Source organism: Haliaeetus leucocephalus, unplaced genomic scaffold (assembly GCF_000737465.1).
Source record: "Haliaeetus leucocephalus isolate CR32 unplaced genomic scaffold, Haliaeetus_leucocephalus-4.0 Scaffold545, whole genome shotgun sequence".
Classification (NCBI taxonomy): domain Eukaryota; kingdom Metazoa; phylum Chordata; class Aves; order Accipitriformes; family Accipitridae; genus Haliaeetus; species Haliaeetus leucocephalus.
This window is the reverse complement of record NW_010972981.1, coordinates 5,124,014-5,137,578: the sequence shown is the minus strand read 5'-3', so window position 1 is coordinate 5,137,578 and position 13,565 is coordinate 5,124,014. Positions and strand designations below refer to the sequence as shown.

General features: G+C 35.8%; 1 protein-coding gene across 2 annotated transcripts in view; it reads left to right on the top strand.

Moving 5' to 3' along the window:
* The window catches only part of DHX15 (DEAH (Asp-Glu-Ala-His) box helicase 15), a 47,664-nt gene that overhangs the window by 21,385 nt on the left and 12,714 nt on the right, over nt 1-13,565 (top strand). For both annotated transcript variants that reach the window (XM_010576854.1, XM_010576855.1), the window contains exons 6-10: nt 3,222-3,389; nt 8,133-8,219; nt 9,829-9,978; nt 10,135-10,243; nt 11,387-11,578. In XM_010576854.1, the coding sequence (XP_010575156.1) occupies nt 3,222-3,389; nt 8,133-8,219; nt 9,829-9,978; nt 10,135-10,243; nt 11,387-11,578 (706 nt within the window). The remainder of the gene's footprint in view (nt 1-3,221; nt 3,390-8,132; nt 8,220-9,828; nt 9,979-10,134; nt 10,244-11,386; nt 11,579-13,565) is intronic.

Below are 13,565 nucleotides of genomic sequence, written 5' to 3'. Positions count from 1 at the left end.
AGTTGGCTCTTTTTAGAATGAGTACACCGATGGACAATTTCATTGCCTACAATTTTACTGAGAAATGTTTCTCAAATAATACTCCTAAGAAGTCTTTGGTTTTGTGAGGAACTAGGATCAAGTTCAATCTAGTAACTTCAGCATTGCCCAAACCTCACACTTTTTGCATGTTAGGCCTACTTTCTTCTTTTGATTAATTCTGAAGCAGGTCTTTGTGCTGATGCACTGGGCAGTCATGGCTCTAACTGTGGCTACTTGATCCTGTGTCTGTTCCTGCTTCTAGTACCCTGGTACCCGCTGTCTCAAGTAGTTAGTGTGATAGTCAGGGCTCTGAGGAGTTTTGCAGGCATAATCTAAATACAAGGCAAGTTCACTCTACCTTCCTGCTTTTCCCTCCAAGAAGAAAAACCTCCTCTTACGTGTGGGTTGATGGAATAATCTGTCTTCAAGGGGTTTTATAATGGATTTGGAGTAGAAGGTGTGCAAATATTTAAATGTGTGGACTTTTGTTTTTTGTTTTTTTTTTTTTTAAAAAAAAGGCCTTTCATACTTTAGTAAGTTGGGACTATTGAATTGGACTTGCTGAATCTTGAGAGGATTAAAGTTAGGATTCTGCCTTCAACTGTATCTCTTGTATTTCCAGACTTAAATGTTTTCATGTGATACAGATGAATCTTTAACACTTAAATGAATCCTTAATACTTTCAAACTATTCTTACTATGCATATTCCTTCTAGATTGTGTACTTTGGGATACCAGTTTTAGTTGTCTGCTGGAATTGGAGGGTGGTTGTGGATACCGTTGAAGTAGAGATACTGTTTTTTGCCAGCATGGTAAATAAAAGGAAACTATCCTCCCCCCCCCCCCCCCCTTTTCTTTTTTTTTTTTTAATTAAAACATTTAGATTCTAAAGAATTCTCTTTTACTGTCTTTAGATGAGTGGCAGTGGCTCTTGGTGACTTGCATCCTTCTTTCAGCAGTTTATGATGAGAGGTCTGCAGTTACCTCTGCAAATCTGCAGAGAGTAATGGTTATATATGCACTTGTCATCTCTATGTTGAACTGTTTTAATGAGTCCTGAGTAGGGATACTTTGAAACTACATTGGGAAACTCTAGGGAGAAACAACACTTTGATTTCTTCTGAAAGATGATAGGTGGCTGTGAACACGTGGCCTGAAGAGTGTAGTGCTTTCATTTATCACTGCTTGTATTTTACTGTCTCTTAAGTCTTATAACTGTCCTGGAGTCTCTAGTCTTTATTGTTGAAGGTTAAGCATCCTGTCCAGCATCAGAGCTTTCCCAGTTACACAGTGTAATCTGCTCAAATTCCATGAAACAATGTAGTGACCTTCAGATCAGGAACTAAGGTCTGTGCTGTATTTTTCTTTTAGCATTTGGCTTGTGGGTTGTGGTTTTTTTGAAAGATACAATCTAATTTTGTATTAAATATTTAACAGGCCCAAGTATTAGCTTGTCAAGACTTTGAATGGGTACAAATTTGAGAGGGAGTGTCGCTGCCTAGTTAGTCAACTATTTACTTTTAACATGTTGTCTTTTTACATAGGCACCACTGTTAAAGTATTAACTTACTGACCTACTGTGTATGATCTGTGAATTAAGTTAGGTTTTTCCTTTTCACTGGGAGGCTATGACTGAATCTTAAAGGGATTTATCAGCAGAAGACCAGATACTGACATCTGTGTAAAGAAATTCATTCTCTGTTAATAAACCAGTAGGGGGCATTCCAGCTCAGTTTCTTGTATGCCTCTTGCATTTTATGAAGGGTGTATTGGATTTGTTGGCAAAGTGCACCTTTGTTTAAAAGGTTTTTTGTAAATATCTGCAGTTCATTCAAATTGGCAAGATAATACCAGAAAGCATTAGGCTTACTACTAAAGAGCTCTTTGACATCAAAGAGGAAGAGCCTTCATTTTGCCATGCTTACCTTAATTATATATGCTGATCAATACAGAACATGAATTTTGTATTGTCTGTGCTTCTTTAAAACACATTCAATACAGTTGTGCTGAAAACTTAAAAGTCTCTTTAGGAACAAATGAAAAAGACACAGATTTGTTCGAGGATCTATCTGAATTTATGGTTTCTAAAAAGGAGTCTGCTTTTCTTTTTTAATTACAGTTTAAAGCAGTAATTTTACAGAGCCTTTAGATTAACCTGTTCTGTGTATTTGTTTGAGGGTCTTAAGCATCACTTCAGCTTCAGGCTGGTGAATTATTTGTGATAAGGGAGGTCTGGCCTCTGTAGCCATTTTTTGCTTTTGCCTACTGTTGCTTGTCATGATGACTTCATTCTCCCATCAGTGGTTCAGCTGGAATATCAGTAGTTGGTAAGCATGCCTGTTAGTTATACCAGTGGAGACTCTGTTGTAATTTTTAAGTTGAAGTTAATGAATTGTGTTACTCATTAACCTGAAGTTCTGTGCACTTTAATTTTCATTAAATCTTCTCATAACTGTGGGTCCCCTAGCTGACTTAAATGTAGTTGTTTTAAAATTAAATGGAATTATAAATGATTGGGCTTTTTTGTATGGTAAGCTAGTCAGAAAATAGGCTAGCAAATACTGTAGAAAATAGATGTAAAAAAGGCATGAAAAAGCTTTCTCATCTTCAGAGTATTTCACTGACTTTCCTTAAGCTTAAATGGGATTTCATTTAATTTTAAAGTAAAATCTGAAACACTGGATTGAGAGGTTTGGTTTTGAGCATCCATGTTTATACTGTAAAGGTGTTTGTTCTCATTAGGTACAATGAAGCAAATCTTCCATATAATTGCATTAGTGATACGTGACATTAAAGCTTAATTGGCTTATTTTAAATATCTTGCACATCAGTTTCTTCTAGATTGTGAAAATTGAAAAGGTCATGAGTGCAGTTTAATATTCCAGGGTGAGAGATTTCAATTTTAGTACAATTTGTAGAGAATTAATTAGGAAACATGACTAAAAGAAAAAGGATGTTGAATGCAAATTAGGCTGTTCATTAGAGTATAGAAGCTGAAGCATCTTGAAATATTGTGGAAATTCAATTGCAAACTCAGTAAGCACTGTGATTTTTTTTTTTTTTAAATTTTATTTTTTTTAAATAGAAGTTATTCTAATTGTTCTTTAGGGTGTAGACCTAATATAATTGTCATAAGACACTCTAAAATAAGATGCACTCTCTCATGGAGTTCTCTTTTAACGAGTATTTTTCTTTTGCAGGAGATTGATGAAGCTTGCAAGAGGATAAAACGTGAAATTGATGATTTAGGCCCTGAAGTTGGTGACATCAAAATCATTCCATTGTATTCCACCCTTCCTCCACAGCAACAGCAAAGGATTTTTGAACCTCCCCCACCGAAAAAACAAAACGGAGCAATAGGAAGAAAGGTAAATAGTATGCTGTTTTAGTATGCTGTTCAGTAACTAGCTACTCACAGTTGTGTGGGCAATTAAGTATGAGTTTCAGCTGTTTAAAGTATATTTGGACAGCAACAAGTAGAAGGTTTTTTTGATGAAGCCTTAGTATTTTATCACACTAAAATTTTTAGATAACTTGGAGCTTGTTTCTCAGTGCAGTTCAAAATTCTGGCTTCCATCTCTTAAGGCCAGAATTTTTTAGTAACAATTTGATTTGACTGAATAGAGTGGCATTTATTTAAGTTTCTTATGTGAAATATGATAAGTCAGATTAAATACTGAATTTGACAACCATGTGATTTATGTGGAAGGATGGGATTTTTCCCTCTAAGTAATTACTCTGAGATAGTCCATTTTGTTTAGAAAAAACCAAACAATAAAACACAACAACAACAACAAAACAAACTCAAAAACGACACCCCCCCATCTCTTCAAGGGATGTTATCAGGCAGGTTTTGTCTGTTTTTTAAGGTTTATGAGAAGGTACAAGTTAAAACAAGTATGTTGAAGTCAGAGGTTTGTGTTTTCTGTAGTAGTAAGCAAGGAATCTAGGTTCTTTCATTGGGCAAAATGAATCGAGAAACTGAAAAACATGAAACGGCACTAGTGAATGCTCTTCATAAAATTAATAGTTCAATTCCCAGATGTTCACATAAACCACATTAAAAACTATGTGATTATTTCTCTAAAACTGAACACTTCAAAGGAGTCTTAATAGAGCTTTCTCAAGTTAAACTAATGCTACATGAAACTGTAGTGATCACAAAGTTAAGATTTTGGAGGTCAAAGCTGAATCATACTATCTGTTCTACACAGGGTTTGTTCCTTGATTATTTGCTTTTTTGTGCAGTACGATGCATGTAGAATATTAGTGACAACTTTCTAGTGTTCTGGAATAATAAATCACTTAATAAATTTAACGAAACGATCCTCTCTTTCCTATTGAAGTTGATTGCAGAAAGTGTTCAGTCTGAAATCATGAAACTAATGCTGCAACAAGATTGTGTTAGCAATGACTTAAATGAATGAAATCACTGTTCAGTGATAAAAAAGTGATAGCTGTGTATTTCATTAAATTTTCATTCATGTTTAAAACTGTGCACTTCAAAATAGGTGGTTTGTGGTTTTCTTGATAAGAGGATAACAGATGCAGTGTGTAGCTTTCATTACGTTGAACTGACAAAGCCCAGTACTAGTGTCTGAGAAGACGACACTCTCAGTGTAGCAACTATTAAGCTACAAGAAAAATTGTCACTCTGGAAAGATATCAACTCTAGGCAAAAGCAAGCACAAAACACGTAAGCAACCAATTTAGACCTATAAAGCCATTATCTTGTGGTGTGGGTGTTTTTTTTTTTTTTCTTTTTTTTCTTTTTTTTTTTTTTAATTAAAAAAGACCACTTTTCCTCTCTGCCTGCTTTGGCTGAAATGTTCTGGCTTCTGTATTTTGTTTTTTAGCTCCATAACAAATCTAGCAATGAGTGAAAGTGTGTCTGTGTATTGTAAATGTGTTTAAATGTTGTTTTAGTTTGTTAGTCGTAGTGATCAAGTTATGTAAAGTAAGATCATGTGTTGCTGTGCCTCCACTATCTTACAAAATGTCTGCTCTCACACAGTGTCCTGTGGGAGTTCAACCTAGTTTTTAGAACTGCTGAGGAGAGCGAGCTAGCAGGAGGTCTGATGAATCACTTCAAAGGATCTAATGGTCGTAAAAACTTAAGTGCTTGCAGTATCTGAATAAGTATCTCCTGAGCTTTAACTTTGTGAAAGAAAGGAAGATACTGGAAGTTGCGTGGCATCCTGCAGTAGTAGTGATGGTAACAGCTAGTACTGATATAGCTTGGTAACTTAGCACTTTTTTTGTCCTCTTAGATGTGCTAGGCAAGACTAGCTGTTATTGCAAGAAAGCTTAAGATTAAAGACAAAAAATGCTTTTACTAGTTACTGTTAATCAGAGTATTTCATTTATACTGGGGAGGAAGATGAAGTTGACTTAACAAGGAGCCTTTCTACTCTGCTTTCCTATCTTATCCCTTCTTTCCAAACTGCGTTCTATCTTCTGTTTCAGGAGTCTTAAGCATTACTAGTTAATGTATGTGCAATATAGATAAATTTATAAAAATAGATACTATGTATATTTTAATATTCAACGTAACTTGTTCAAATTAATCTCTAAAACTCTTTGGTGTCTCAAACTCCTAATCTGATACTTAAAAACATTTTTAATGTAACCATTTCAGTAATTGCAAAACTGTAGTTAAAGCTAATTAGGTGTAATTTATTATTTTATGTAGCTTAGCATTAATATCACTTGTTTGCTTTCCAACTAACTTCATACTTTGATTTAGGCTTGAAAGATGTAGCGTAACTTCCTCAGGTTTCTTCTTAAATTTTGTGTATGTTTACATTCACTAATTATGGCTTTTAAGCAATGTGACATTAACAAATGACATCTGTATGTACAAGAGAGTCCAGTGTGTAAATAACTTTTTCCTTCTACCTTTGGAAAGTACTTGAATCGTACACAACAAGTTATGCAAATTCAAGTACAAGTTAAGTTGCTGGACCTTTGTGGACTAAGTATACTAACAGTATTGAGTGTCCTGATAGAAACTGGTGATTAAAAGCGGGACCAAAACCTTTTGACACTGCTCTGTGTCCTGGTTTCAGCTGGGATAGAGTTAACTGTCTTCCTGGTAGCTGGTACAGTGCTATGTTTTGAGTTCAGGATGTGAAGAATGTTGATAACACTGATGTTTTCAGTTGTTGCTCAGTAGTGTTTAGACTAAAGTCAAGGATTTTTCAGCTTCTCATGCCCAGCCAGCGAGAAAGCTGGAGGGGCACAAGAAGTTGGCACAGGACAGAGCCAGGGCACCTGAGCCAAACTGGCCAACGGTGTATTCCATACCACGGGACGTCCCATCTAGTTTAGGAACTGGGGAGTGGGGGTGGGGAATCGCCGCTCGGGGACTGGCTGGGTGTTGGTCGGCGGGTGGTGAGCAATTGCCCTGTGCATCATTTGTACATTCCAATCCTTTTATTACTACTGTTGTCATTTTATTAGTGTTATCATTATCATTATTAGTTTTTTCTTTTCTGTGCTATTAAACCGTTCTTATCTCAACCCACGAGTTTTACTACTTTTTCATGATTTTCTCCCCTATCCCACTGGGTGGGGGGGGAGTGGGTGAGCGGCTGCGTGGTGCTTAGCTGCTGGCTGGGGTTAAACCATGACACTCTGTAATTGGTATTTGAAGATTCTGTGTATGGATGCATCCATATGTCAGTAGATCTGGAAAAAGCTGAGACTTTTAAATAAGGTATATTCTGTAACAGCAAACTGAATGTGGGTTGACTAGTCTTTTAACATGGGAGTACTAGTTTAATTTGCATATTTAATGAATTGCAGGTGTTTTAGGAAAATGTGTTGTGCTTTTGTGTCAGCAGTTAATTGCATTGATGTTCCTGGCTTTTATCTGACTAATCTGCAGGTTACCTGTGAATGAAAGGTGTATGGGGAATTTTTTTTTGTGTGTTCAAGGAGTTCTAAGTAGCACGTTGTTTCAGGGTGGAACACCGTAATCCCAAATTAATTTCAAATTTTTTCCACTGAAGTAGTGCTTTCAATATATAGTAGTATTTTGGCAAGCTTAGGCCTTAAGTCTACTTAAGAAGAGACAAGCTGAGAGTAATAAGTAGCTGACTGGCAAAGTGATCAGCTAGGAGGAAGAGTCATCAGCAGGATTATCAATCTAGTCCAGCCACTGGCGTCATTGTAATTCTGAACAAATTGTTAGGGGTCTCTCAAATTCTAATTGTTAAACTGAAAACAATGATGACAGACTGCTCTGACTTTAAGAGGTGAAAGGTAAGTAGTTTTGATGAAGTGCTTGAACAGGTTTTGGGTCTTTCTGAGGTAGCTGATTAAACTTGCTAATAACGTGATTTAATGTGGTCGCTATTGGGATGAGAGCTAATGATATCTATAGACTGTTACACCGCATCTCTGGACATAAAATTTAAATGATGGTGAATCAAGCCTCAGAACTTGGATATCACCTTTGCTTTAATTTTTTGCATGAGACTTAACCTTCAGAAAGTTTATAAAAATTTAAGAATGTAACCTTAAAAATATGTAAAGGTGTTTGAATATCTGGTAATTTAAAAAGACAAATTTTAAATTAAATACATATTGTTCAGGATTTTAGCTGGAATGTATCGATAACTGCTTTATTCCAAACAGTATAAAAGAACATACTGTGCTGGCACAGTTATATAACCTTTGATTTAATATTATTTAACCACTTTGCCCTGTTTAGGCTTTTAAAAAAAGTTAATAAGCTGGAATTAACACATGATGTTAAAGGGATCCAGTGTAACTTGTCATTTTGTATCAGCAATGTGAGAAAAATTTTGAATCGTGGTTTTGTAAGGAAAATATTTGCTCTTCTGTTTCTTTTTCTCAAAAGTAACATTTGTTATATTGTTAATAGAGACATAGGGGAGTAGAAACAGTGGACAAAAACTGCTCTGATCTCAATAGAAGTTAATCCAGTTGATTTCAGATTGTCTTGTAAAAGTGTTGGAGCACAGGTCTGGGGGTTATTGATGAAGTGGAGGAAAGTTTGCTGAAAACTCCTGGTGCAGAGACAGAATCAGAGCTCTTCATCTTCAGGGCAAAGTAGTTCCATTTACTGTTTTATTTTCCGGCAGGTGGTTGTGTCCACTAATATTGCTGAGACATCATTAACAATAGATGGTGTTGTGTTTGTGATTGATCCTGGCTTTGCAAAACAGAAGGTAAATACTATTTTGTTTTCTGTTTCTTTACAGTAGGAAAGACACTGGAATCTGGTTTGTGTGGGTAACTCTTCCCTTTTTAAACATTGATAGGTCTTTTCCCAATTGAAATCTTAACCTTGGTTGTTTTGGGTTTTGTTTTATTTTTAACTTATGGTAGGCTTGCACTGAGTCTGCAAACTTTAGATATCTAGAGCAGTCCAAAACAGTGCAGTGCAGAAGAATTTTATTTTCAAGAAATTGAAATGTGAGAATTTTGAGAGTTAGCCTGGACTATGGATTTCCTAGATACTTCAGGAAGGGTGGTCTTGTACTGTGTGTCTGTGCTTGAGAATGCTCAAGTAAAACCAAGAAATAATATGAAAGTAAATAAAAATGGTGCTAGAAGCCATCTCTTCTTTTAAGTCATGTTAGCGTAGAAAACTCCATCACTAAAATGAGAACAGAGAAATGATACGTAGGGTAGTACTGTTTCTAGTCAGTATTTATCATGTAGTTTTGCAGCCCTGAAGATAGTCATTGTGCTTGTATTGTGCTTCTTGGAACATTATGGGATTTTCAGAGGAACTGAATTGCTACAGTCAAGCCAATAACTAAAGAAAGAATAAAATACAAATCTCTTAATCTTTAATTTTTTTGCTAATTATAACTGTCTTTGGCTACTTAAACTTTTCCTTTAATACTCATACACATTCTCAGCCTTTTAAACTTTTGCAAAATGAAAGATACAGCAGAATGTAAATACAGTCAATGCATCTTCATACACAAGTTTCAATCAGTGTTTAGGCTGAGGTTTTTTTTCACAAGTAGTTCCTATACTGGAAGAATACCTTCTGTAGTAAGAAATAAAGTTTTTGTACATATTTTATACCTATTCACACCTGGATGGTGTTAAAGCATGGACCAAAGAACATCTTCAACTGAAACTACTATCTGATTACTCCTTTTAATTTTTTTTTTAACAGTATATTCTTTTCCATGAGCTCTGTTGAGCTGGCAAGGCTGCTGTTTATGTATGACTGCAATGGAATTTTTACAGTAAATTCCAGCATATATTTTGTATCGTGACAGTCTGCATGTACTCTTGAAAAACAGTCTTGCTTTGTCATCGGTCTGATTTTTACAGTTGTGTTCAACCTTAATGTTAGATTTTTCTGACCTCTAGAACATGATTATTCAGCCTTATAATTGTATCAAGACAACTTTTTTTTTTCATGGAATTATTTGAGCATCAAGGGTGTGTTTAGCTCTCTATAGAACACATTGGACACACTTCTGCTATGAAAATCTTCTCTAAAAATACACACACTTAAGGAGGACAGGGAGCCTGGCAAGAGTAGTTGTTAGCAAATGAATAAAAGGTAAATGTGGTTCTCTAGACAGTTGTATTTGAAGCGTTCTGTCACAGATCCAGAGGCTTTTGTAGCCATTTTTTTTTTTCTTCTTTCAGATACATACAACTTGTGACTTCCTAGGCAGAAGCAGTGTTTGAAAATAGGTTTAAAGCAGGGTTTTGGTTTTTTGTTTTGTTTTTTTTAGATAGTTGTCTTACCCATGAGCAGTGGTCATTCTTTTCCTTCTTTCCTGCTCTGATTCCACTTTCAAATAGGTATACAATCCTCGCATCAGAGTGGAGTCTCTCTTGGTGACTGCAATTAGTAAAGCTTCTGCTCAGCAGCGAGCTGGCCGTGCTGGTCGTACTAGACCAGGCAAATGCTTCAGGCTTTATACAGAGAAGGCTTACAAAACTGAAATGCAGGTAAGATTACGTTTTTTAGACTGCGTGTATAGGAACATCTGGTCAATGCGGGTAGGCAAGTGCCGTGCTACCAAACAAAATCAGAATTTGAATGCTTGTGTAGTTTAAAGTGGAAGAACAAGTGTTCTGAATTTTCTTTCTTTCCCTCCCCTCCAGGACAACACATACCCTGAAATTTTGAGGTCTAACTTAGGATCTGTAGTATTGCAGCTCAAGAAGCTTGGTATAGATGATTTGGTGCACTTTGATTTTATGGATCCTCCAGGTATCTATTTCTATTTTATCTTGTCTACTGTAGGTGTTACGTTTTGACTTCTGAAATCTTTATTTTGGTGAACATTTTATATAACAACATGGGATGAATTCTTTTATGTTTATTTACTGTTTTCACTGTAATCCGTAATGAATGTCGCTTGTTTATCCTGGAATTTAGTGCTCTGTGTCTTATCAAAGCAAGTTTTTTATGTTTCTGTCTGCATAACAGCTTTTAATGGAACCAAGGAATCTACTGAATGCCCCTTACCTGCAGAGGATAAGACAAAATTATGGGCATTAGAAAATCTATTACTTGATGAGGTTTTTTTTACTTATCGCGTCGATTATACATTCTAATTGTGCATCAGTTAACAACTGTACATAAATTAAATTGGCTAGCATTTTTAAAGCTGAATACATGGGTTTGGCTCAAACTATAAAGCTAATGTGCATCTCCTTTCTAACAGTGTTAAATGCTCATATATACTTTAAAAATAAACGGGCTATATTGCTAATTAAAACCGTAGATCAGTCATGTATAAATACATCAAAGTTGGTTGTTTTTCTTCCCACTAAAAAAAATAATTATAATCTGTAAGCTTTTAAATAGCTCTTCAGAACAATTGCATTCTTTGTGCTGTGCAGCATGTATGATAGCTTTTGGATTTCTTTCTGTTTTGCTTTGTGGGTGAAATACATGCTTGCTATGAGGAATGCAGTATTAAGAGAACATTCTTACAGGCTCAGATATGTGAAAGACTAGATATCTAAAGTTGACATGGCTGAGATTTTAGGACTATTGATCTATTTTGTATGGAACAATGGAAAACACATCAGTGTGTTGAGGGGGAAAATGATATTACTATGATACTGAATATTTCAAAATGCCACTGCTGTCTGAATTTTGAAAAGCAGTAATCTTCAAATATTCAAAGCTTTTGATCCAGTTAAGAGCTATTCTAATGGGATTCTTCCCCCCAGCCCCTTACTCATGTCTGGATGTATAAAACTGAATTTGGTAACAATTTTGTGTTTGGAAGTCAGTTGAATAGAGAATGAAAAATAAGATGGCTTATAGTAGTATGCTTCCTCATTTTTTGCTTATTCAGAGAAGTTTGATTAATATGCCTACCTAAATACTTTTTTCCTTCAGCTCCTGAAACTCTGATGAGAGCCTTAGAGCTTTTGAATTATCTGGCTGCTTTAAATGATGATGGAGACTTGACTGAGTTGGGATCCATGATGGCTGAATTTCCATTGGACCCACAACTGGCTAAAATGGTTATTGCAAGTTGTGACTACAACTGTTCTAATGAGGTCCTATCTATTACTGCCATGTTGTCAGGTAATAGCAGGGAAAGAGATACTAAACAAAATGCAGATCTTCAGTTTGGGGAAAATTGCGTTTTTCCACATCAAAACCAAACCATGTATTTCTAAGAAAATTAGGATTGTTTTTTAAACTTCATATAGGGGTTTAATCAATCATTATGGGTTTATGTAGACACCGTGAAGCTAATGAATAGTAACGTTAAGAAATTAACGTGCATAAAATGGTTGAACAGTTTGCTCCTAGCTTTAGTTAAAAGTGTATATATTTGAGTTTATGGGTGGTGGGGGGGGAATTAGGCTAGTAGAACAGAAACTTCTTTTTAGGCTCATAGTCAGGACCAGAAACATCAGCTCAACCACTCTGTTTTTAAGGCAGGGAAATCTGTTTTGTATTGTGCATTCTTCTGCACTTTGATAAATCCCAGTATTTCCAAAAGGATTACAGTGTAATTTATATTAAACCATAACCTCATACATGAAATGATGATAAATTTTTCAGTCATTAAGTGGCAAAGCTGAAGAACAGTCCTTACTTTTAAAGGGAAGAAAGAAACTTCGAGGGAGGATGTATAGTTATGAGAATTAATTTGTGTGCACAGCTGTACTTTGCTGCTGCATAATGTGAATAGCACTGCGTCAGAGCAGAGCTGCCTGTCGAGAGAGCTTGATGAGAGAAAAATGTTATCGAGCAAGCCTTGTATTTCATTTCCCAGCTATGCAGAACTGACTTTGTTTTATACTTAGTCGTCATAGGACAAGCAGCAAGATTTAGTCTGCTATGAAAATGGGCATGTTCTTACTCGTAACTACTCTTTTGGGTGTGAACCTTTTTACCAGGCTCTTACAGTGCAGGTGTACTGGTTACATGCTTGGTTGAATAGAGAGAAAAAAAAAATGTTTTGGCTAAGCGTAAAATCTGTTGCTTCAGTTTAGTCTTACAGTATATTTATATGAAAGTTTTTAAGAACAAGCTAAAATGTTTGTTGCAGAGTTATGACTGTTCAGACTCAGAGCAGATGGGCAGGGCAGAATTGTAATAATTTTTTTTTTTTTTCATTAAATGGTAAGCTCAATTGCGGAGGTGGTGGTAGGTTGGTTCCCGTCTTTCCCTCTCTCCCCCCCCCCCCCCCCCCCCCGAACAGTAAGTCTAGGATTTTTGTCTGTGGTCTTCAAGTGATTTGGCTTACTCCTTTTTCTATTTAACTTTTCCCAGGCCATGATACTTTTTTTGTTTTAAGGCACAATTAATGTCATGATAAATAAGTTTTGGGGATTGAAGCCGGTTAAGGTATGGGTTGTAACTAAAAATCCTGCTCTTAAAAAAACCCATAGTCCTACTATTTGTGAGGACTATTTTCCAAAATAAGCACTTTTTTAAACCAGTGGCATGACTGTATGTTGTGGTCCCTTAAGTCCACATAAAGATTGTCAAGCTCTGGATAGCAAACCATCTATTAATAGTTTGGACTGAACTGAAATCTAGGTACCAGAAAAGAGCAGAGAATAGTGTTGAATAAATGAGCAGATTAAATGATTGTACTTTGTTTTAGAAGAGCTGTGGTGTCTTGCTGTGGGGTAGAAAGTGCTATTACTTATTCAAAACAGTGAGTTAAGCCAGTGATAGAATCATTTGGAATTTACTTTTATTAGTCTGAGTTAGAAATTAAAATACACTTTGTTATCTCTATTTTCAAATGCAGGACCCAAAATACAGGGTGTTTATTTTGCACCTGCATTTCCAGTTGCTTTAATGCATTGGTCTTTCTTGATTTGTTACCATGTGATTCACTGTTGCAGTGTATATTTTTTTTTTCTCAAGTTCCATCCAGTATTCAACTCAACGTACTTTTGAAATGTAGTGTTTTGGGGCTTTTATGAGAATTTAAGAATAAAATGAAGTAAAACCACATAACACCTCACAAAAAGGCCCTCATCTGTTAGGGACAGATGAGGTGCAAAGAGGTGTTCTCATGAGATTGGTGGGCTTCATTTATGAGAAG